Raw genomic sequence first — 25045 nt, forward strand, 5'->3', positions numbered from 1 at the left:
AATACCATCTTAACAGTTGACAACCAAACAATTACACAAGGAGACTCGGTAAAGAATCTGGGTATTATCTTCGACCCAACTCTCTCATTTGAGTCACACATTAAAAGTGTTACTAAAACAGCCTTTTTCATCTCCATAATATCTCTTAAATTTGTTCCATTTTGTCCACCACCGACGCTGAGATCATTATTCATGCGTTCGTTACGTCTCGTCCCGATTACTGTAACGTGTTATTTTCGGGTCTCCCTATGTCTAGCATTAAAAGATTACAGTTGGTACAAAATGCGTCTGCTAGACTTTTGACAAGAACAAGAAAGTTTGATCATATTACGCCTATACTGGCTCACCTGCACTGGCTTCCTGTGCACTTAAGATATGACTTTAAAGGCCTACTGAAATGAAATTTTTTTATTTAAACGGGAATAGCAGATCTATTCTATGTGTCATACTTGATCATTTCGCGATATTGCCATATTTTTGCTGAAAGGATTTAGTATAGAACAACGACGATAAAGATCGCAACTTTTGGTATCTGATAAAAAAAAGGCTTGCCCCTACCGGAAGTAGCGTGACGTAGTCAATTGAACATATACGCAAAGTTCCCTATTGTTTACAATGCTGGCCGCATGAAGTGAGAGAGATTCGGACCGAGGAAGCGACAATTTCCCCATTAATTTGAGCGAGGATGAAAGATTTGTGGATGAGTAAAGTGCAAGTGAAGGACTAGTGGGGAGTTGAAGCTATTCAGATAGGGAAGATGCTGTGAGAGCCGGGGGTGACCTGATATTCAGCTGCGAATGACTACAACAGTAAATAAACACAAGACATATATATACTCTATTAGCCACAACACAACCAGGCTTATATTTAATATGCCACAAATTAATCCTGCATAAAAACACCTCAGTGTTTGTTATGCTAGCTCCTAGCTCCATATAAGCCGCCAATCCAATTCAAACACCTGCACAACACACACAATCACTCAGCCCAAAAGACCGTTCACCTAACCCAAGGTTCATAAAGCTTATATATTTAAACAAAGTAACGTACGTGACGCGCACGTACTGGCAAGCGATCAAATGTTTGGAAGCGCAGCTGCTACTCACGGTACCTGATATTCAGCTGGGAATGACTAAAACAGTAAATAAACACAAGACATATATATACTCTATTAGCCACAACACAACCAGGCTTATATTTAATATGCCACAAATTAATCCTGCATAAAAACACCTATGTGTTTGTTATGCTAGCTCCTAGCTCCTCTGCTAGCTCCTAGCTCCATAGAACACGCCAATACAATTCAAACACCTGATCAACACACACACTCACTCAGCCCAAAAGACCGTTCACCTAACCCGAGGTTCATAAAGCTTATATAATTAAACAAAGTTACGTACGTGACGCGCACGTACGGTCAAGCGATCAAATGTTTGAAAGCCAAAGCTGCATACTCATAGATCAGCTGCTACTGACGGTCTCGGACACAAGGCTGAAGCTTAGAGGTGACAGAGCTTTCGCTGCTGCTGCTCCCAAGCTCTGGAACAACCTACCTCTGAGTGTTAGACAAGCCTCCTCTCTTCCTGTTTTTAAATCTCTCTTAAAAACATACTTTTATTCCATGGCTTTTAACACTGAGTGATATCCATCCAGCAATGGCGCCCCATAATACACCTGCTGTGAACCTGTTTTTATGTTGTTATATTTTATTTATTTATTTTTTATCGTGTTCTGTTTGTGTTGTGTTGTGTTTGTTCGGTTCTCGTATTATTTTTAACCTGCCCATTGTACAGCACTTTGGCTACCCCTGTGGTAAATTTTAAATGTGCTTTATAAATAAAGTTGATTTGATTTGATTTGATTTGATACTCACGGTAGCACGTCTGCGTCTTTGTCATCCAAATCAAAGTAATCCTGGTAAGAGTCTGTGTTGTCCCAGTTCTCTACAGGCGTCTGTGTATCGAAGTCAAAAGTCCTCCTGGTTAGAGTCTCTGTTATCCGAGTTCTTCCATCTTGACTGCATCTTTCGGGAATGTAAACAAAGAAGCGCCCCGGCTGTGTACGTGTTGCTGCTGACTTCCCTCGCAAAATAGACGCTTCGCACCGACAACTTTCTTCTTTGCTTGCTCAGCTTCTTTCTCCATAATGCAATGAACATAATTGCAACAGATTCACCAACACAGATGTCCAGAATACACCCAGAATGAGATGAAAACAGCTCTTTCGTATTGGGTTCAATGTGGAAGCCATACCCGTGTTCCCCGGGCTACGTCACGCGCATACGTCATCCTCAGAGGCGTTTCAAACCGGAAGTTTAGCGGCAAATTTAAAATTGCACTTTATAAGTTAACCCGGCCGTATTGGCATGTGTTGCAATGTTAAGATTTCATCATTGATATATAAACTATCAGACTGAGTGGTCGGTGGTAGTGGGTTTCAATAGGCCTTTAAGGTTTTATTGATTACGTATAAAATACTAAACGGTCTAGCTCCATCCTATCTTGCTGATTGTATTGTACCATATGCCCCGGCCAGAAATCTGTGTTCCAAGAACTCCGGCTTATTAGTGATTCCCAGAGCCCAAAAACAGTCTGCGGGCTAAAGAGCATTTTGTATTTGGGCTGTAGTACTCTGGAATGCCCTACCGGTAACAATTAGAGATGCTACCTCAGTAGAAGCATTTAAGTCCCATCTTAAAACTAATTTGTATACGCTAGCCTTTAAATAGATCCCCCTTTTAGACCAGTTGATCTGCCGTCTCTTTTCTGCTCTGCCCCCCTCTCCTCTATTAGGTGACCACGGATAAGACGCTAGCTGTTCAAAGTTGGGACCCGGGCTGGACCACTCATCTGTGCATCAGTTGGGGACGTCTCTGCGCTGCTGACTTGTCTCCACTCAATATTATCTCCTGCTGGCCCCACTAGGGACTGGACTCTCACACTATTAAGTAGATCCACTCGATGTTCATTGGACCGGTCGCCCAAGGAGGGGGTCTCCACATCTGCGATCCCCTCCAAGGTTTCTCATTGTATCCCATTGGGTTGGGTTTTTTCTTGCCCTGATGTGGGATCTGAGCCGAGGATGTCATTGTGGCTTGTGCAGCCCTTTGAGACACTTGTGATTAAAGGCCTACTGAAATGAATTTTTTTTATTCAAACGGGGATAGCAGATCCATTCTATGTGTCATACTTGATCATTTCGCGATATTGCCATATTTTTGCTGAAAGGATTTAGTAGAGAACAACGACGATAAAGATTGCAACTTTTGGTATCTGATAAAAAAAAAGCCTTGCCCCTACCGGAAGTAGCGTGACGTAGTCAGTTTATAGCCTCTTCATATTTTCCTATTGTTTTCAATGCAGCTAGAGCGATTCGGACCGAGAAAGCGACGATTACCCCATTTATTTGAGCGAAGATGAAAGATTCGTGGATGAGGAACGTTAGAGTTAAGAACTAGAATGCAGTGCAAGACATATCTTTTTTCGCTCTGACCGTAACTTAGGTACAAGCTGGCTCATTGGATTCCACACTCTCTCCTTTTTCTATTGTGGATCACGGATTTGTATTTTAAACCACCTCGGATACTATATCCTCTTGAAAATGAGAGTCGAGAACGTGAAATGGACATTCACAGTGACTTTTATCTCCAGGACAATACATCGACGAAACACTTTAGCTTTGATTGATTGAGACTTTTATTAGTAGGTTGCACAGTGAAGTACATATTCCGTACAATTGACCACTAAATGGTAACACCCGAATAAGTTTTTCAACATGTTTAAATCGGGGTCCACTTAAATTGATTCATGATACAGATATATACTATCATCATAATACAGTCATCACATAAGATAATCACATTGAATTATTTACATTATTTACAATCAGGGGTGTGGAGGGAGGGGGGGGAATATGGACATCAAGTAGTGGACATAGAGAGAGAGAGAGAGAGAGAGAGAGAGAGAGAGAGAGAGAGAGAGAGAGAGAGAGAGAGATCAGAAGGCATAAGAAAAAGAAAAAGTATCTGCATTTGATTGTTTACATTTGATTATTAGCAATCCGGGGAGGGTGTTAGTTTAGGGTTGTAGCTGTCTGGAGGTGAACTTTTATTGCGGCTTTGAAGGAGGATAGAGATGCCCTTTCTTTTATACCTGTTGGGAGCGCATTCCACATTGATGTGACATAGAAAGAGAATGAGTTAAGACCTTTGTTAGTTCGGAATCTGGGTTTAACGTGGTTAGTAGAGCACCCCCTGGTGTTGTGGTTATGGCGGTCATTTACGTTAAGGAAGTAGTTTGACATGTACTTCGGTATCAGGGAGGTGTAGCGGATTTTATAGACTAGGCTCAGTGCAGGTTGTTTAACTCTGTCCTCCACCTTGAGCCAGCCCACTTTAGAGAAGTGGGTAGGAGTGAGGTGGGATCTGGGGTGGAGGTCTAGAAGTAACCTGACTAGCTTGTTCTGAGATGTTTGGAATTTAGATGTGAGGGTTTTGGAGGTGCTAGGGTACCAGGAGGTGCATGCGTAATCGAAAAAGGGTTGAACGAGAGTTCCCGCCAGAATCCTCAAGGTGCTTTTGTTGACCAGAGAGGAAATTCTGTAGAGAAATCTCATTCGTTGGTTAACCTTTTTGATTACCTTGGTTGCCATTTTATCACAGGAAAGGTTAGCCTCTAGAATGGAACCTAGGTAGGTGACCTCATCTTTCCTGGTGATAACAATGTCACCTACTTTTATGGTGAAGTCATTGACTTTCTTAAGTTTGATGTGGGACCCAAACAGGATGGATTCTGTTTTACCCAAGTGGATGGATAGCTTGTTGTCAGCGAGCCAGGTGCAAGTTCTACAGAGCTCAGCACTGAGGATTTTCTCCACCTGTGACTTGTCCTTGCCGGATACCAGCAAGGCAGAGTCATCCGCAAACAAAAACAATTCACAGTCGCATGCCGGAACTAACGTGAAAGCATCATGCTTAACTGCATATAGAAACAAAATAAATAAATCCCTGACTGGAAGGATAGACAGAAGATCAACAATACTATTAAACCAGGGACATGTAAATACACGGTTAATGCTTTCCAGCCTGGCGAAGCTTAAAAATGCTGTTGCTAACGACGCCATTGAAGCTAACTTAGCTACGGAGCTAACGTGATAGCATCGTGCTTAACTGCATATAGAAACAAAATAAATAAATCCCTGACTGGAAGGATAGACAGAAGATCAACAATACTATTAAACCAGGGACATGTAAATACACGGTTAATGCTTTCCAGCTTGGCGAAGCTTAAAAATGCTGTTGCTAACGACGCTGTGGAGAGGCGGGGCCGGCGAGCGAGCAGCGAGGCAAGGAGCGCCGGAGCCTGGCCCAAGATGGCGGCGGGGAGGCGTGGCCGGCGAGCGAGCGGCAAAGCAGGGCCCAAGATGGCGACGAGGAGGTGGGGACGGCGAACGAGCGGCGAGGCGGGGCGCGCCGGGAGCGACGCCACAATCGTGCCCAGGTGCGCGATCCGCACACCTGGGCACAATCATCCAATCTCCTCTCGCTGAAGAAAAGGGGCGCAGCAGAGAGAGACAGGGAGGAGACTGGAAGGAGCAAAAGGAAAGCTGACGCGGAGCGAGAGAGGAGAAGAGCCGGAGACAAACAACGACGAGCGAGCGAAGAAGAGACGCTGAAAAGCGACTGAGACTGAGAGGTTTTATTTGCAAAAATAAACAAACGTCAACTCTGCTCGAAATGTCTCCATTTGATGGTCCAGGGAACCCACAAGACGGCTTGAGTCTGTCACAGACGCCATTGAAGCTAACTTAGTATAACGGGACCTCACAGAGCTATGATAAAAACATTAGCGCTCCACCTACGCCAGCCAGCCCTCATCTGCTCATCAACACCCGTGCTCACCTGCGTTCCAGCGATCAATGGAAGGACGAAGGACTTCACCACGATCATCCGTGCGGTCGGTGGCTAGCGTCGGCTAGCGCGTCTGCTATCCGAGTCAAAGTCTTCCTGGTTGTGTTGATGTAGTCCGCCGCTAATACACCGATCCCACCTACAACTTTCTTCTTTGCAGTCTTCATTGTTCATTAAACAAATTGCAAAAGATTCACCAACACAGATGTCCATAATACTGTGGAATTATGAGATGAAAACAGAGCTATTTTGTATTGTATTCAATGGGGTACCGATACTTCTGTTTCACTGGTTACGTCACGCGCATCAGTCATCATCCAAAGACGTTTTCAACCGGAAGTTTAGCGGGAAATTTAAAATTGCACTTTATAAGTTAACCCGGCCGTATTGGCATGTGTTGCAATGTTAAGATTTCATCATTGATATATAAACTATCAGACTGCGTGGTCGGTAGTAGTGGGTTTCAGTAGGCCTTTAAGGGCTATATAAATCAATTAATCAATCAATCAAAGTTTATTTATATAGCCCTAAATCACGAGTGTCTCAAAGGGCTGCACAAGCAGATGTGGAAACCCCCCCCTCCGCCTTCTTCTCCCCCTCCCGGGCATCGGATGCAATGGACTTCGAGTGGATTTAGTTAATAGTGTGAGACTCCAGTCCATAGTGGGGCCAGCAGGTGATCATCTTGGGTGGAGACAGGTCAGCAGCGCAGAGACGTCCCCAACTGATGCACAGATGAGTGGTCCACCCCAGGTCTCGACAGATCAACTGGTCTAAAAGCAGTGTCTCTTTAAAGGCTAGAGTATACAAATGAGTTTTAAGATGGGACTTAAATGCTTCTACTGAGGTAGCATCTCTAACTGTTACCGGGAGGGCATTCCAGAGTACTGGAGCCCGAATAGAAAACGCTCTATAGCCGGCAGACTTTTTTTGGGCTCTGGGAATCACTAATAAGCCAGAGTTCTTTGAACGCAGATTTCTTGCCGGGACATATGGTACAATACAATCAGCAAGATTGGATGGAGCTAGACGTTTAGTATTTTATACGTAAGTAGTAAAACCTTAGAGTCGCATCTTAAGTGCATATGTATATATATATATATATATATATATATATATATATATATATATATATATATATATATATATATATATATATATATATATACACACAGTATATTTATATATACATATATATAAACATGTAGATGTATTTGAATGTCATCTACAGCAAAAATATATGTTAGCATGTTCTACGAATATTTTCATCTGAGGCACACTGATGATAATGATAACTATTGATATACATTTAGTAATATTAAAAACCTTTTGTGTTCAGGGAAGACCACATAGCAGCAGAACACTGACCAGAAAGCAGATGTTACCTTATGTCATTTATGAGCTGTTAGTGATGGAGGCAGTGAAAATAAATATGTTCATTGATTAACATGCATTACACTTAGCTGAAGATGTTTGCTTGTCTGTTTTCAGTCATGAATAGCGGCTCAAATTAATATTGGCACTATTTTTTGTGCAAATTGAGTGTGATGTAATTTTTCATCTTAGAATGCATCTGTTATTTTTATTCTTGCTGCTGCATGTTGCAGTTTAACATGGTCTTTTAAATGGAAGTCATACAAAAAAGTTAAGCACTTTTGCTCTTGAACTTCTCTTTTCAAGCAAAAGTTGTTATTTAACCCTTAGAGCAGGGGTCACCAACCTTTTTGAAACCAAGGGCTACTTCTTGGGTACTGATTAATGCGAAGGGCTACCAGTTAGATACACACTTAAATAAATTGCCAGAAGTAGCCAATTTGCTCAATTTACCTTTAACTCTGTTATTATTAATAATTAATGATATTTATCTTTGTGGAAACACTGATCATCTTAATGATTTCTCACAATAAATATATATAGAAACAGATAAATATCAATATGCAACACTTTATTTTTATATTTTCTCTAAGTGCACATTTTTCAAATTGAACATTTTCAAATGATCACTTCTAAGACAGTCTTGTGAAATCACAATATCCCATTTTAACTAGCTAGCCACTAACATTTTTTAACAAATCATGAATTACTTTGCACCATGTTTGTACAAATAATAACTCATGTAAAATACAAAAGTAAACTCTCAAATTTTTAAATCATGTCACACTTTGAACTGGACACCAAATCTGTTATCTGTTTCTTTGTCAGTTAGTGGGAAGCCTGGCATTGCATGCTGTTAACTAGTGTGTTGTACTCTGGTGTGTAACTTGACACTGCAACTCTGAGTGAGTCTTGCAGATGTGCATCAGTGAGGCGTGTTCTGTGTTTGTTCTTGATGAAGTTCATGTCAGAAAAGGCTGATTCACAAAGTCAAGATTTTTCCTCATTGTTTGCGGAACCTTCTTAATCTTTTGGACATATTTTCACAGCAATCTGGCCTTAAGCTTAATTATGATAAATGTAAAATGTTAAGGATCGGAAATCTAAAGGGAACGTCCTTTCGAATGGAATGCAAAGTGCCTGTTTTGTGGACAGATGGTCCAGTTAACATACTTGGTGTAGTTGTCCCAGAAAATCTGGAAGATCTAGGCTCAGTAAATTATGATAAGCGACTAAGAAAGCTGGAAAAAATTATGCAATTATGGAAAGGGAAATCCCTAACCTTGTATGGTAAAATTGCCAACTCGTTAATTATTCCTCAATTTATTTATTAGTTTTTGTCATTACCAGCTCCATCACAAAACTTTTTTAAGATTTATGAGCGGAGGGTCTTCGATTTTGTCTGGAACAGCAAACCAGAAAAGATTAAAAGAAAGGTTTTGTATAGAGAGTATGAATATGGGGGCCTGAAACTTCTCAACCTCGAAGCTATGTGTCTGTCTTTAAAAGCATCAATTGTTCCAAAGATGTATTTAAACATTGAGTGGTACACAAATGTCCTGTTGGACAAAAAACATGTACTGTATCAAAATAAATTGTATCCTTTTTTACAAGTGATCCCCTCCCAGAGAGTCTGCTGGGAAACATGGCGGGGTTCATAAAGGAAACAATCCACTCATAGTGGTGTTTTCAATTTTATGTGCCAGAAAAAAAGAGACGATATTTTGCAGCAGTTAATATGGATGAACTCTAATATTGTAATAGATGGAAAGCCTTTCTTTTGGAAAAATATGTTTGAAAGAGGAATCATTTTCGTCAATGATATTATCAATGAGAATGGTAAAATTATGAAGTATGATGAATTTAGAGCTATGTATGGTGATGCTTGCTCAAGCTTTTCATTTTATCAACTAACTGGGGTAATTGGGAAAAGATGGAAACAAATAATTAATTATGGAACTACCAAATTATTAGTTTGTAAACCTCTAATAAGAAATTCTAGTTGGCAAAAAGGAACTAAAATAAATAGAAAAATATATAATTTTTATTTAATAAAGAAATCTTTGAAGGCTGCCTCATACAACACAAATGGAAAATGGGAGGACTTTTTTGACTGCCCGTTGCCATGGGATGCCATATTCAAATTAATCTACAAAACCACTATCGATGTGCAAAATCGTTATTTTCAAATTAAAATTATTTATAACTTCTTACCCACAGGGAAAATGTTAAAATTATGGAATATGACAGAGTCAGATGATTGCCGATTTTGTTGTCAGGAGCCTGAATCCACCCTGCATTTGTTTTGGTATTGTCATATTGTGTCTTTGTTTTGGGTGGAAGTTGAAAAAATGTGTTTAAGGATTGGTTTGTTTATGAAGCTTAATGTGGTTTCTGTTATTTTAGGAGAGTTCATTGACAATCATGATTTAGTCAATTTAATTAAAGTACTCGGTAAAATGTTTATTTTTAAGGCCAAAAACAGATATTCACTTAGTATTACTTTCTTTAAAACATTTATTCAGTATTTTCTAATTTTAGAAAGTTACATGGTTGAAAACGATAATGATGCCAAAAAACATTAAAAAAAAGATGAGAAGTCCTCAAAGGCTTATTTTGAAAGTATAATTATGTTTATAGATTATATGATATCTGTTGTTGTGTTCCCTAATTTGAGTGACCTGGACATAATCTGGACTGTACATAAATGCTTATTTTGAAAATGTAATTTTGTTTATAAATTATATGCAATCTGTTGTGTTCCCTAATTTTTTTCTGTGTACATGAATGAAGGTGTGTGTTGCTGAGTCCGACTTAGACATTATCTGGACTGGGCCTGGTTTAAAAAACCCTTTAAACAAATCTAATTTCATTGACAACCTGGTCTGTTGAAGATAAGGCCCTTTTTTAAAAAATAAAATAAAATAAGATAAATAAATAAAAAACATTTTCTTGGAAAAAAAAGAAAGTAAAACAATGTAAAAATAATTACATAAAAAATAGTAATTAATGAAAATGTTAGTGGACCAGCAAACTATACAATCATGTGTGCTTCAGGGACTGTGTCCCTTGCAGATGTGTTGTCTATGTTGTGGGAACCAGAATATTGGTAGCAGAAAGAAATAACCCCTTTTGTGTGAGTGGGTGTGGATGAGTGTGCATGGGGGAGGTTGTCTGGGTTGATGCACTGATTGAAAGTGTATCTTGTGTTTTTTCTATGTAGATTTAATTTAAAAAAAAAAAAAAAAAATTTTTTTTTAAAAAAACTTTTTTTTTTATTATTTTTTTTAGAACAGGCCCGCGGTCGACTCATCTGGTCCTTACGGGCGACCTGGTGCCCGCGGGCACCGCGTTGGTGACCCCTGATCTGGACTGTACATAAATGCTTATTTTGAAAATGCAATTTTGTTTATAAATTATATGCAATCTGTTGTGTTCCCTAATTTTTTTCTGTGTACATGAATGAAGGTGTGTGTTGCTGAGTCCGACTTGGACATTATCTGGACTGGGCCTGGTTTAAAAAACCCTTTAAACAAATCTAATTTCATTGACAACCTGGTCTGTTGAAGATAAGGCCCTTTTTTAAAAAATAAAATAAAATAAGATAAATAAATAAAAAACATTTTCTTGGAAAAAAAAGAAAGTAAAACAATATAAAAATAATTACATAAAAAATAGTAATTAATGAAAATGTTAGTGGACCAGCAGCCTATACAATCATGTGTGCTTCAGGGACTGTGTCCCTTGCAGATGTGTTGTCTATGTTGTGGGAACCAGAATATTGGTAGCAGAATTAAATAACCCCTTTTGTGTGAGTGGGTGTGGATGAGTGTGCATGGGGGAGGTTGTTTGGGTTGATGCACTGATTGAAAGTGTATCTTGTGTTTTTTCTATGTAGATTTAATTTAAAAAATTTTTTTTTAAAAAATAAAATAAAAATACAAATAAAATTTAAATTATTTTTTTAGAACAGGCCCGCGGGGGACTCATCTGGTCCTTACGGGCGACCTGGTGCCCGCGGGCACCGCGTTGGTGACCCCTGCCTTAGAGTATAGATTGGCACTGCAGTAATGCACTTGTCATTTTCCATTTTAGAGACTCAAAGTATTATTAAAACAATTGTTTACGTGAAGCACTAAAATACATTATGCCCATTGCAAAACATTGTTGTACAAAATCAAACAAAATTGTGGTAAGAGGCTCTGTAGCTTTGTTACAAATAGCCGACTGTACTTGTGTCAAGGAAATAAATCATGATAATACATGTTTAGAAAGACCAAATTCAAAATACTAGTCCAGTGGTATCTCAACTTAAGAATGCCCTGGCTTAAGAGTGTCTATGTATGTTCTCTTATGGGTGTTTTGAGTTAAGAGCTGTCTCTCACTAATTGTTATGCTTTAAGTTACAAGCAAAAATTAAAGTTACAGGCATCCCCCATTAGCTGATGTAACAAAAATATTTACCCCGTAAGATCCAACCAGAACATCTGTTTTTATATTTGCTAGTATTAGCTTATAGCTAGAGATCGACATACTGTAACTTTGTTTACCAACCATTGGGAAAGAAAGTGAGGGTGACGGACTGTGGTGAGAAGGAGAATTAGATGATAGCCATTGAATTAAAGAAAAAGTAAGGCGACACAAAAAACACAATTTAGAGTAGTTTAAGTATTGTACCATATATTTTACATATAATGTATTTTCTGACTATATTAATTTGAAAGGCAACTAGATGGTGACAATATAGAACAACTGCATACTGTCAAGACCAGCTTGTTGTGGGAATACTGCAATAGTGTGTCAGTGTCAATTCAGAGGACACTTTGACTGCAGACAGGAGTGTGCATCCCTTGAGCAAGCCCTACATTCCTCAGGGATAACCTTATCATTCTCCTGCTGGATTGAGAGACTTCTGAACTGCAGACTGTCACTCACTGATGTAAAAAACATATGTGTTGGACAAACATATACTCAAATACAACATTCACAGTGACTTTTATCTTCACAACAATACATCGGTGAAGCACTTTAGCTACGGAGCTAACGTGATAGCATCGGGCTTAACTGCAGATAGAAACAAAAGAAATAAACCCCTGACTGGAAGGATAGACAGAAAATCAACAATACTATTAAACCATGGACATGTAACTACACGGTTAATGCTTTCCAGCCTGGCGAAGCTTAACAATGCTGTTGCTAACGACGCCATTGAAGCTAACTTAGCTACGGGACCTCGACAGAGCTATGCTAAAAACACTAGGGCTCCACCTACACCAGCCAGCCCTCATCTGCTCATCAACACCCGTGCTCACCTGCGTTCCAGGGATCGACAGCGCAACGAAGGACTTCACCCGATCATAGATGCGGTCGGCGGCCCGGAGACGGAGGAAGTCAAGGTGAGGTCGGCGGCTAGCGCGTCTGCTATCCATCTCAAATTCCTCCTGGTTGTGTTGCTGTAGTCCGCCGCTAATACACCGATCCCACCTACAGCTTTCTTCTTTGCAGTCTTCATTGTTCATTAAACAAATTGCAAAAGATTCACCAACACAGATGTCCAGAATACTGTGGAATTTTTCGATGAAAACAGAGCTGTTTGTATTGGGACACAATGGTGTGCCAATACTTCCGTTCACTCCGTGACGTCACGCGTCATCATACATAGACGTTTCCAACCAGAAGTTTCGCGGGAAATTTAAAATTGCACTTTATAAGTTAACCCGGCCGTATTGGCATGTGTTGCAATGTTAAGATTTCATCATTGATATATAAACTATCAGACTGTGTGGTCGGTAGTAGTGGGTTTCAGTAGGCCTTTAAACTGTTCAACAATTTGATCACGCATTTGCTGACAAAGTGGTGACCCTCGCCCAATCCTTGTTTGTGAATGACTGAGCATTTCATGGAATCTACTTTTATACCCAATCATGGCACCCACCTGTTCCCAATTTGCCTGTTCACCTGTGAAAAAAAAAAGTTTATCAGTTTGAACATCAAATATGTTGTCTTTGTAGCATATTCAACTGAATATGGGTTGAAAATTATTTGCAAATCATTGTATTCCGTTTATATTTACATCTAACACAATTTCCCAACTCATATGGAAACGGGGTTTGTATATACACATATACTGTATATACATATATATATACATACATACATGCATACATACATACATACATACATACATACATACATACATACATACATACATACATACATACATACATACATACATACATATATATATATATATACTGTATATGTATACATTGCTGGGTATTATGGCCAAACAGCTACATTTTTGTTTCATCTGACATCACATGAACAAAGAAAAGACCTTCTGGAGGAAAGTTCTGTGGTCAGATGAAACAAAAATTGAGCTGTTTGGCCACAATACCCAGCAATATGTTTGGAGGAGAAAAGGTGAGGTCTTGAATCCCAGGAACACCATGACTACCGTCAAGCATGGTGGTGGTAGTATTATGCACTGGGCCTGTTTTGCTGCCAATGGAACTGGTGCTTTAAATGGGGCAATGAAAAAGAAGGATTACCTCCAAATTCTTCAGGACAACCTAAAATCATTAGCCCGGAGGTTGGGTCTTCGGCGCAGTTGGGTGTTCCAACAGGACAATGACCCCAAACACACGTCAAAAGTGGTAAAGGAATGGCTAAATCAGGCTAGAATTAAGGTTTTAGAATGGCCTTCCCTAAGTCCTGACTTTAACGTGTGGACAATGCTGAAGAAACAAGTCCATGTCAGAAAACCAAGTCCATGTCAGAAAACCAACATGCTAGAATGGCCTTCCCTAAGTCCTGACTTTAACGTGTGGACAATGCTGAAGAAACAAGTCCATGTCAGAAAACCAACATATTAAGCTGAACTGCACCAATTTTGTCAAGAGGAGTGGTCAAAAATTCAACCAGAAGCTTGTGGATGGCTACCAAAAGCGCCTTATTGCAGTGAAACTTGTCAAGGGACATGTAACCAAATATTAACATTGCTGTATGTATACTTTTGACACAGCAGATTTGGTCACATTTTCAGTAGATCCATAATAAATTCATAAAAGAACCAAACTTCATGAATGTTTTTTGTGACCAACAAGTACAGTATGTGCTCCAATCACTCTATCACAAAAAAAATAACAGTTGTAGAAATTTTTGGAAACTCAAGACAGCGATGACATTATGTTCTTTACAAGTGTTTGTAAACTTTTGATCACAACTGTGTATATATATATATATATATATATGTATATATATATATATATATATATATATATATATATATATATATATATATATACATACATACAGTATATACATAATATATATATATAAATACATATAAATATATATATATAAATATATATATATATACAATTAAAAAAAATATATATATATTATAATATATGTATGTGTGGGAAAAAAAATCACAAGACTATTTCATCTCTACAGGCCTGTTTCATGAGGGATTTCCTCAATCCTCAGGAGATTTTTTATATAAATATATATATATATATATATATATATATTTAATGTAATATAAATATATATAAATATATATAAATATATATATATATATATATATATATATATATATATATATATATATATAATTTTCAGTGCATCACTTGTCAATAGTGCGCAAATAATAGGTTATATGTCATACAGTATATTACTTTCATTTACTTTCACGTAAAAAACACAAATTTTAAGGTTCTGTGACTTTTATTTTATTTTGTAGGAGTAGAGACTTCCTCCCGGTCAACTTCCTTTGTTTTCACATGATCGAAGTTGCGCATGCAAGTGACGTAGATGCCACATTGGGGCCACATTGGGGCCTATGCGCGTTTACACTGGAGTCTGATAAAAATCACATTTTACTTGCAGTCAGCCGGAAAAAATCTGATCTAAAAAAAATCTGGTTTGGGCCACTTGGGCCTGCAGTGTAAACAAATAGTCATAGTGGAGGCAGTGTTATGGCATTAAAGGCCTACTGAAATGAATTTTTTTTATTTAAACGGGGATAGCAGATCTATTCTATGTGTCATACTTGATCATTTCGCGATATTGCCATATTTTTGCTGAAAGGATTTAGTATAGAACAACGACGATAAAGATTGCAACTTTTGGTATCTGATAAAAAAAAGGCTTGCACCTACCGGAAGTAGCGTGACGTAGTCAGTTGAACATATACGCAAAGTTCCCTATTGTTTACAATGATGGCCGCATGAAGTGAGAGAGATTCGGACCGAGAAAGCGACAATTTCCCCATTAATTTGAGCGAGGATGAAAGATTTGTGGATGAGTAAAGTGCAAGTGAAGGACTAGTGGGGAGTTGAAGCTATTCAGATAGGGAAGATGCTGTGAGAGCCGGGGGTGACCTGATATTCAGCTGGGAATGACTACAACAGTAAATAAACACAAGACATATATATACTCTATTAGCCACAACACAACCAGGCTTATATTTAATATGCCACAAATTAATCCTGCATAAAAACACCTGCGTGTTTGTTATGCTAGCTCCTAGCTCCTCTGCTAGCTCCTAGCTCCATAGAACACGCCAATACAATTCAAAGACCTGATCAACACACACAATCACTCAGCCCAAAAGACCGTTTACCTAACCCAAGGTTCATAAAGCTTATATATTTTTAAAAAGTTACGTACGTGACGCGCACATACGGTCAAGTTATCGAATGTTTAGCAGCCAAGGCTGCATACTCACGGTACCTGATATTCAGCTGGGAATGACTACAACAGTAAATAAACACAAGACATATATATACTCTATTAGCCACAACACAACCAGGCTTATATTTAATATGCCACAAATTAATCCTGCATAATAACACCTGCGTGTTTTTTATGCTAGCTCCTAGCTCCTCTGCTAGCTCCTAGCTCCATAGAACACGCCAATACAATTCAAACACCTGATCAACACACACAATCACTCAGCCCAAAAGACCGTTCACCTAACCCAAGGTTCATAAAGCTTATATATTTTTAAAAAGTTACGTACGTGACGCGCACGTACGGTACGGTACGTGTTATGCTAGCTCCTAGCTCCTCTGCTAGCTCCTAGCTCCATAGAACACGCCAATACAATTCAAACACATGATCAACACACACAATCACTCAGCCCAAACGACCGTTCACCTAACCCAAGGTTCATAAAGCTTATATATTTTAAAAAAGTTACGTACATACGCAAAAAAAAGCCAAAGCTGCATACTCACAGTAGCACGTCTGCGTCTTTGTCATCCAAATCAAAGTAATCCTGGTAAGAGTCTGTGTTGTCCCAGTTCTCTACAGGCGTCTGTGTATCCAAATCAAAAGTCCTCCTGGTTAGAGTCTCTGTTATCCGAGTTCTTCTATCTTGACTGCATCTTTCGGGAATGTAAACAAAGAAGCGCCGGCTGTGTACTGTTGTGGCTGACTACGTTCGAAAAATACGTCCATTTCGCACCGACAACTTTCTTCTTTGCTTGCTTGGCTTCCTTCTCCATAATGCAATGAACATGATTGAAACAGATTCACGAACACAGATGTCCAGAATACTGTGGAATTATGAAATGAAAACAGAGCTTTTTCGTATCGGCTTCAATGTGGAAGGCATACCCGTGTTCGCCGGGCTACGTCACACGCATACGTCATCCTCAGAGGCGTTTCGAACCGGAAGTTTAGCGGCAAATTTAAAATGTCACTTTATAAGTTAACCCGGCCGTATTGGCATGTGTTATAATGTTAAGATTTCATCATTGATATATAAACTATCAGACTGCGTGGTCGGTAGTAGTGGCTTTCAGTAGGCCTTTAACATGTATAGCTGCTAATCGAACAATGTTGTTTAATGATAGAAGTAACAACATTCAGACAAATGCTACACAACTGATAGAACTTAACAGTTTTGATGGATTAGGACCCTAAATATTCTGCGAAAAACAACATTGGATGTTTTGACAGCCATGTCAGCGGCCTGATCTCCACCCAAAAGTGCAGGGGAAACCCAAACTGCATTAAAATCAGATGAATGTGTCCAAATTGTTTATACTCTTTATCTTTTAGTTTATAAAACACACAAAAATCAATCCAAAGAAGTTAAATATACTTCAAAAAGTTAAATAACAAGCCAACATTTTAGCTTTATGTTTTTGCATTTGTATGACAGCTTCTAATAACACTGAATATTTCAGTATTTGTTCATGTATTTTTTGTTTGGTCCTACTATCTAATATTTTAAATTAATCAAATTATTTATTTCGGACAGAACAAAACAACAATATTTTCATCTTTAATACAATATTGTCATTTGTAAAAAAAACACAACCAAACAATACAAAACAAAACAATAGTAACACTAAAATAAATAAAAAAATAAAAAAACATTTTGTGTGTCCAAAAAGAAGTAGCAAAAGCAAAGACTGTAATGTCTTCCTTCATCACTCAGATAATAAACAGATTCTTGATCAACAATACAATACATAATCACCCGATGTATAACAATATTCAGTTAATTTATTACTTTTACATATACTCACAAAAATAAACCCACTCATCATTTCATCAAATTTAATTTAGATATTTTTGTTGTACCTATCAAAACATTTTTTTTTACATTTCTTTTTAAATTAAGTGATGTTCTTGCTTTGTTTGATTTCCTCATCCAACTGATTCCACTAAGTCACCCCACAAACTGACATGCACATATACTTTTAAGAGTCAGGTTAATACAAGACTGCTACAAATTAAATTTGTCCCTCGAATTATATTTTTTATTGCTGAACATTTTTTTAAATATTTGGTGGCAGTAGATTATTTCGATTTTTTGGAATAAACCGTGAGCCAATAACAATTGAGCTGTCGGCCATAAACAGTCACTGGGTGGGGTTGTGTAAACCCCTGCAATAGAGCACATACTGAAAAATTACTTACACACTTACTGAAAACAAAAATGAAGGCAGCAAAACACAACATGAAAGTGATTGGCAAAGTGTCATTGACAGTTATTGACTGGAAAGGATATCATCCAAGTATTATTCTATTTAAAATTTTAACAAATTTCACTTTGTCTAAGTACTATTTAGGGATGGGCAATATGACCTGCAATCTATATTGCGATATATATTGCAGCCTCCTGTGATAACTATGTATATCACATTATATTCTTTGGCAAATATACTGTATATGGGAAAATAACCATTTCAAAGTAGGTTACCAAGTATCTAATTTAGCTGCTGATGTATACAGTAACATATTACTTTATATACAGTTGTATTATTTTATCAATTCAAAACTAATAATAGTTTTATCTACATGTTAATTTACTGTTAATATCAGGTTATGATATAAAGTATTTTGTGATAATAAAAAATATTGATATAATTATCATAATATCCACCACATATTGATACTATTCTTAATACTGTTACTGTCGATATTTGTATCAATTTGCCCACCTGTGTTTGCATTCAAAAGCTCTAGCTCAGCGTTTAGCATGGCTTCTTATATCTTCCTATGGTTTGTGGTGCAGCATGTTCAGCAATTCCTTGTCCTCTATTCCTCCAATTATAATGGTTTTTGTAAGGAACATGTTTTTTCCGCCATGGAGGCAAGGATTAGTTAGCCGCTAGCTCAATATTTAAGAAGTGTCGGTTTGCTTGTCACTGTCAAATTTGTGTGACACACCTAGAATAGAATGTGTCATGAACATGCATTACCACAATATCATGATAGTATTAAAAGCTCTATCATTGGCCAATTGTATATTATTTATATCGTCTATATTGCACAACCCTACCATAGCATTAATAAACTCCTGAAAACGGAGGAACTCTGTAACTCAATATTTCCTGAATGATAAATACCTTGCTTGTTGTATGATTGCGCAGTAGATACAATTCTTAGTCGACATATGTCAGGTGGCATCCAACTGAACTGAAGCTGGAGAAGACACCACAAACAGGAAGATTTCAGACTCAAAAGTGAAAAGTCTGCAGATTAAAAACAGTTCAATTTAAGCAGCCACTTCCGTATTGTTTGTTTTCTTTCACATTCAATGAAGCAATCACTTGGCATTATGTGTGAGTACACGGCACAAAGTCCTTTCACAAGCTTAGAAACAAGATGTGAAATGTAAATGACGCGGAGTGACCGTTACCTATCTCTGAATGGTAACAATGCACTTGATTATTCATCAACCATCTTTGTTTTTACATGTAAAACATCATCTATTTGAACTGACCTGCGACTTTGCAAGCGGGACACAAACATTTGTCCCTCGGCTTAGAGGAATGACATTAAATGCATATTTGTAATGGCATGTAAATGTAAGGGTTTGATGGCACAGTCATCTACTCCTTTAACACACATTTATTTTACTTGAATAAGCACCACCCGTGACCCCGAAAGGGACAAGCGGTAATAAAATGGGTTGGATCTGAAGCTTGGCAGTTTTCCGTATTTACCATCAAGGTGTTTGCAAAGTGCAAACATGAAACACTTCAATTAACATTTGAGGGAAAACTAGTGATGTCCGATAATGGCTTTTTTGCTGATATCCGATATTGTCCAACTCTTAATTACCAATACCAATTTTAACCGATACCGATATATACAGTCGTGGAATTAACACATTATTATGCTTAATTTGGACAACCAGGTATTTAAATTTTTTTATAAAATAAGATAAATACATTAAAAACATTTTCTTGAATAAAAAAAGAAAGTAAAACAATATAAAAACAGTTACATAGAAACTAGTCCATCCATCCATCCATCTTCTTCCGCTTATCCGAGGTCGTTTCGCGGGGGCAGCAGCTTAAGCAGGGAAGCCCAGACTTCCCTCTCCCCAGCCACTTCGTCCAGCTCCTCCCGGGGGATCCCGAGGCGTTCCCAGGCCAGCCGGGGGACATAGTCTTCCCAACGGGTCCTGGGTCTTCCCCGTGGCCTCCTACCGGTCGGACGTGCCCTAAACACCTCCCTAGGGAGGCATCCTGACCAGATGCCCGAACCACCTCATCTGGCTCCTCTCGATGTGGAGGAGCAGCGGCTTTACTTTGAGCTCCCCCCGGATGGCAGAGCTTCTCACCCTATCTCTAAGGGAGAGCCCCGCCACCCGGCAGAGGAAACTCATTTCGTCCGCTTGTACCCGTGATCTTGTCCTTTCGGTCATAACCCAAAGCTCATGACCATAGGTGAGGATGGGAACGTAGATCGACCGGTAAATTGAGAGCTTTGCCTTCCGGCTCAGCTCCTTCTTCACCACAACGGATCGATACAGCGTCCGCATTACTGAAGACTAGTTGACTAGAAACTAGACTTGAAACTAGTAACTCCTTAAAGACTAGAAACTAGTAACTAATGAAAATGAGTAAAATTAACTGTTAAAGGTTAGTACTATTAGTGGACCAGCAGCACGCACAGTCATGTATCCCTTGCAGACTGTATTGATATATATTGATATATAATGTAGGAACCAGAATATTAATAACAGAAAGAAACAACCCTTTTGTGTGATTGAGTGTGAATGAGTGTAAATGGGGGAGGGAGGTTTTTTGGGTTGGCGCACTAATTGTAAGTGTATCTTGTGTTTTTTATGTTGACTTAATAAAAAAATAAAATTAAATTAAAAAAAACATACCGATAATCAAAAAACAGATACCGATAATTTCCGATATTACATTTTAAAGCATTTATCGGACATCTCTAGGGAAAACACATCCCATTCATGGTTTATAAGTCAGAGTGAAATGACCTACCATTTTAGCACATCGTGCAAGAACGCTGTCAGGTTTAATCCTCGGGGCTAAGGCTTCAAACATCTGTTCTGAGTTGAAAACTTAAAGTCTTCATGTCTTCCGAGGTTCAGGAGGTCACTTTGACATGATTGCAACACAAATTGTCTGCCCTGCAGCCATACTGCTCTCCTCAAAGTGTGTCATCAGCTGTTTTCCCTGCACATGCTAGTCAGGTGGATGTTCTATTGTGTCCTTTTTTCTATTTTTGATCACACATTTTACGTTTTTTTCACGAAAACACACACTATTGGCTGGTTTCCATTACTTTAAAGACCATTTGTCTGAAGTTCCTAACAACTGGGATTACTTTCACGTGTGCCTTTCTTATTTGCTTTTTGTTTTTATTACCGTGCTGCCCTCTGACCCCCAGTCTATGTGGCGTCGGCGTCAACAAGCGTCTAACGACGTGTGAACTTTTGGGCATGCCGTGACAATGGCGCCCATAGACAGGTGCATGCACCCCCTCCTCACTCGGCCTAGCTGCCACTGCTGCATGGCTCTCTTTCCCTTTGCAATGGTAAACAGGCCCACTGACGATGGGGCACCTGATTTGAATGGCGATACCTCTACGCACAATTACGCACGGCAAAATACGCATGAATGTGCCCTGTGGGAAGTGTATTAAACGCCTTCATATTGGGAAAAACAACGCATCATCTTCCTCACCACTGGGAAATGCGCCAGGATGTTAGAAGTTTGACTGCTGGTTGTTGTATTGTCTTCCACACCTTCTTCGCTAAAATCTTCTCATTAAAAGAGCCCCAAGCAACAAGCACACACATTATTAATCAAACACGCGTTTAGAAACAACGTCGACGCCGACAGAGGGCGCGCTAACTGCTATGTATTATACTATGTGTTGTCTAGCCATCCTCTTATCTAGCAAAAATACTGGTTTATTTTGTCAAGTCACTTACTACGGTGGCCGACGCGTTGCAACGTCCAAAACACATGAAATGCGGAAGTACGGCTAAAACCCCAAAATTATTTACGGAATGTCAAACGGGACGCAATTAAATAACTGAGTACATATTTAAATAATTACTTAAATGTGTCATTATAACATATTATCATTGGAATTGAATAGACACGTGTTATCAAATGTGTCAATAACATATATGATGTGAAATTACATTTAATTATTTAATGAATTACTAATTTCAAAATGTGATAATCATTGTTTCACGATTTAATGTTTAATATAGTGATGACACTTTCAAATAACATTTAAAAAATATATATAATTAATTGTATCCCATTTGGCCCTCCGTAGTTAGCGTACTATTAGGATGTTGCGCCAGGTTGAAAGAAATACAAATACATGAACGGCATGCCCAGAAGAAAATTGATGGAGTGAAAAACGTCCTTTTTATTTATTTAATAAACTGTTTTAAACCAATATTAGAGAGCTGCTAATTTATTGAGCTGTGCTTCACCGGTGTTTTTGCGTGTTTTGTTCGTTTGCCCCTTTCGGCCACCGTAACTAATACTTTTTAGATGCAATTGCTCAATTGAATCCCCGAGGGAGACTTAAAAAGGGGTGACATGCATTAAAAAGATTTGCGACTCACGCACCGACGTTGCACGGGCACCTGTGGCGAATGTCGCCGGTGGCGCCACCTACGACACGCTGGGTGTGTCTCTGGGCGGGGAAGTAGTGCCCACCCACCCCGCTGCGTCTCCTTCCTACAGACTATATGAGGAGGTGTCCGTGCAAGCACACTTTTGAGCCTCATCTGTGCATGCTGCGTTGCCTTTCCGTCTCAACAAGAAGAAACAACTCGCACCTGTGGGAATTACCTTTTAGACCTCAAGATGCCTAGGTCGTTCCTTGTCAAGAAGTATTTTTCCAGCAAGAAGCCGCCATGCTACAGGGATAGCCACCTGGAGAGCCAAACTGGTATGTTGATGTGTGAACTTTTGCAGTGCAAAAAGTGTCAGAAGATTATGCTTTTACATTGAAAATCCCTCCTAATTTGCTTCCTTGTGTTTTGGCAGCTTTGGTCCCAGAAAGTTTCCCACGGGCTGATCTTCCGACCCAGAACTCTGCCCTGACCTGCTACCCCTCAGACCTTTTCAGCAGCATGGACACACTGCCTGCACCCCTCTCTCCAATCGCCTCAGCGTCCCTCCCGCCGTCACCACTTGGACCTCTGGACCTCAGCAGTTCTCCCTTCAGCAGCAGCGGTGAGGAAGAGGAAGACGGGGGCCGTTCTTCGGACCCCCCCAGCCCGGATGTCATCCAGCCCGACTACCACTGCGGGTACTGCAGTAAGAGCTACGCCAGCCTCTCCGCACTGTCCCACCACCAGACATCCCACCACCATCAGCTCCCGGTCAGCTCTCCGTCACCGCCCACTGATGTGTCGGCGTCACGGCCGGCCTTCCATTGCAAACATTGTCCCAAGGAGTACACCAGCCTGGGCGCCCTGAAGATGCACATCCGCTCCCACACGTTGCCATGTGTGTGTCCCACTTGCGGAAAGGCCTTCTCCAGACCGTGGTTGCTAAGGGGACACATTCGCACACACACAGGTTGGTCTTTTTATTCTCTACTTGAGTTTGTGATTTCAACATGCATGAAGCTCACACTTCCCTTCTTCTTTCAGGTGAACGTCCGTTCGCTTGTCAACATTGTAACCGGGCCTTTGCAGACCGCTCCAACCTCCGTGCACACCTGCAGACACACTCCGAAGTGAAGAAGTACCAATGTGGCTCCTGCTCGCGGACCTTCAGTCGCATGTCTCTGCTGCACAAACACAACGCTTCCGGATGCAGCCCTGCCTCGTAGCTCCATTGGTGCCACACCCACCTTGGGGACTTTGCCTCGAGTGCCTTTTTTTTAAATTGCTGGACGGTCTGTTTTCCATTTAAAATTGGTGTCTGCAGCAGCCTATAGACTTATGTATGACACAACAGCAGCTGGACATGCAGTTAAATCCCAGGAAACCCCAATTGGTGCCGGCCGGTCCGGGACTCTGGCCATGTTGCAGCTGCTTGGGTGTGTTTTTTGTGTGTATGTGGGGATGCCATTCCTTATTATACATGCATGATGTGTGCGTGTTGAGACAGCTGCCTGAGAAGGTGGGTAACAGGTGACCCTCCACTCACCCATTCAGGAGCCCCACGGGGTGTCCCCGCATATGAACAGACCACTTAAGCTTGACCAAATGACCCAGTTTGCTTTCACCACTATTTCTCTAGTGTCTTAATGGTGTGTGTGTCTTTTTTAAAGTTGTTTATGAACTATTTTGATCATCACATGCCTTGTTTGTGCATTTTTTTCCCTGCCACACGTAAATAAAAGCTTTGTTGTAGAAAAAATATCCTTCCTACGGTTGTTTTCATCCACACTTTTTTTTTTACACCACTTGTCGTCATTAGAGTCATGGGAAAGCTGCATTCTATCCCAATTGACCTGAAATGTATAAGAAAAATAGGCATGCACACTCACCATTTTGACAATTAAGAGCTGGGGTGTCAAACCTGGTTTTACTTAGGGCCATGTCGTAGTATTGGCTGCCCTCAAAGGGCCGTTTGTTACACTGAATAATATAGACATTTATAAGGATTAATTCACCCCATGATGCTATTATACAATTGCCTGCATTTGAGTACATACTGTAAACATATTTTACAGCCTATTACTGTAATTAGATAAACGGTAACAGTTTTTTTAATAGTAAAATTCTGGCGACTGAACTGCCAGTGTTTTACTGTAAATTAATTTGTAATTTTTAGAGTGTACAATTTGATGTGTAACTGTCAAGACTTAAGTTTTTTTTTTTTTTACCGTGAAATCTATTGTGTATTTATGTATATGGAAAAACAGTACTACAGTTTTTTTATGTTAAAATTCTGGTGACTTAGTTGCCAGTTTTTTACAATAAAATATATTATAATTTTTACAGTGTACAAATTGATGGATAACTTGCTTTAAAATCCTAACTGTCGAAGA

The 25045-nt window shown here is 39.3% G+C and overlaps 2 protein-coding genes across 2 annotated transcripts in view; one reads left to right on the forward strand and one right to left on the reverse strand.

The window, feature by feature from the left end:
• The window catches only part of LOC133653499 (tumor protein p53-inducible nuclear protein 2-like), a 48159-nt gene extending 26321 nt beyond the window's left edge, over positions 1-21838 (reverse strand). The window contains exons 1-2 of the mRNA XM_062052830.1: positions 21754-21838; positions 19156-19231 (exon numbers count right to left, since the gene is read on the reverse strand). The gene's annotated coding sequence lies outside the window, so the exon portion shown is untranslated. The remainder of the gene's footprint in view (positions 1-19155; positions 19232-21753) is intronic.
• An 830-nt stretch (positions 21839-22668) lies between these two features.
• LOC133652990 (protein snail homolog Sna-like) lies at positions 22669-24726 on the forward strand. The gene is made up of 3 exons (XM_062051968.1): positions 22669-22987; positions 23086-23622; positions 23697-24726. Exons 1-3 carry the CDS (start codon positions 22903-22905, stop codon positions 23876-23878), a joined length of 804 nt encoding a protein of 267 aa, XP_061907952.1. The 5' UTR covers positions 22669-22902; the 3' UTR covers positions 23879-24726.
• The last annotated feature ends 319 nt before the right edge of the window (positions 24727-25045 follow it).

Source organism: Entelurus aequoreus, linkage group LG07, assembly GCF_033978785.1.
Source record: "Entelurus aequoreus isolate RoL-2023_Sb linkage group LG07, RoL_Eaeq_v1.1, whole genome shotgun sequence".
In the NCBI taxonomy this organism is placed as follows: Eukaryota; Metazoa; Chordata; class Actinopteri; order Syngnathiformes; family Syngnathidae; genus Entelurus; species Entelurus aequoreus.

Coding starts and splice junctions, on each gene's coding strand:
- LOC133652990 (XM_062051968.1), top strand. CDS start 22,903: ATGCCTAGGTCGTTCCTTGTCAAGAAGTATTTTTCCAGCAAGAAGCCG. Junction 22,988..23,085: donor CCACCTGGAGAGCCAAACTG/GTATGTTGATGT, acceptor GTGTTTTGGCAG/CTTTGGTCCCAGAAAGTTTC. Junction 23,623..23,696: donor ACACATTCGCACACACACAG/GTTGGTCTTTTT, acceptor TTCTTCTTTCAG/GTGAACGTCCGTTCGCTTGT.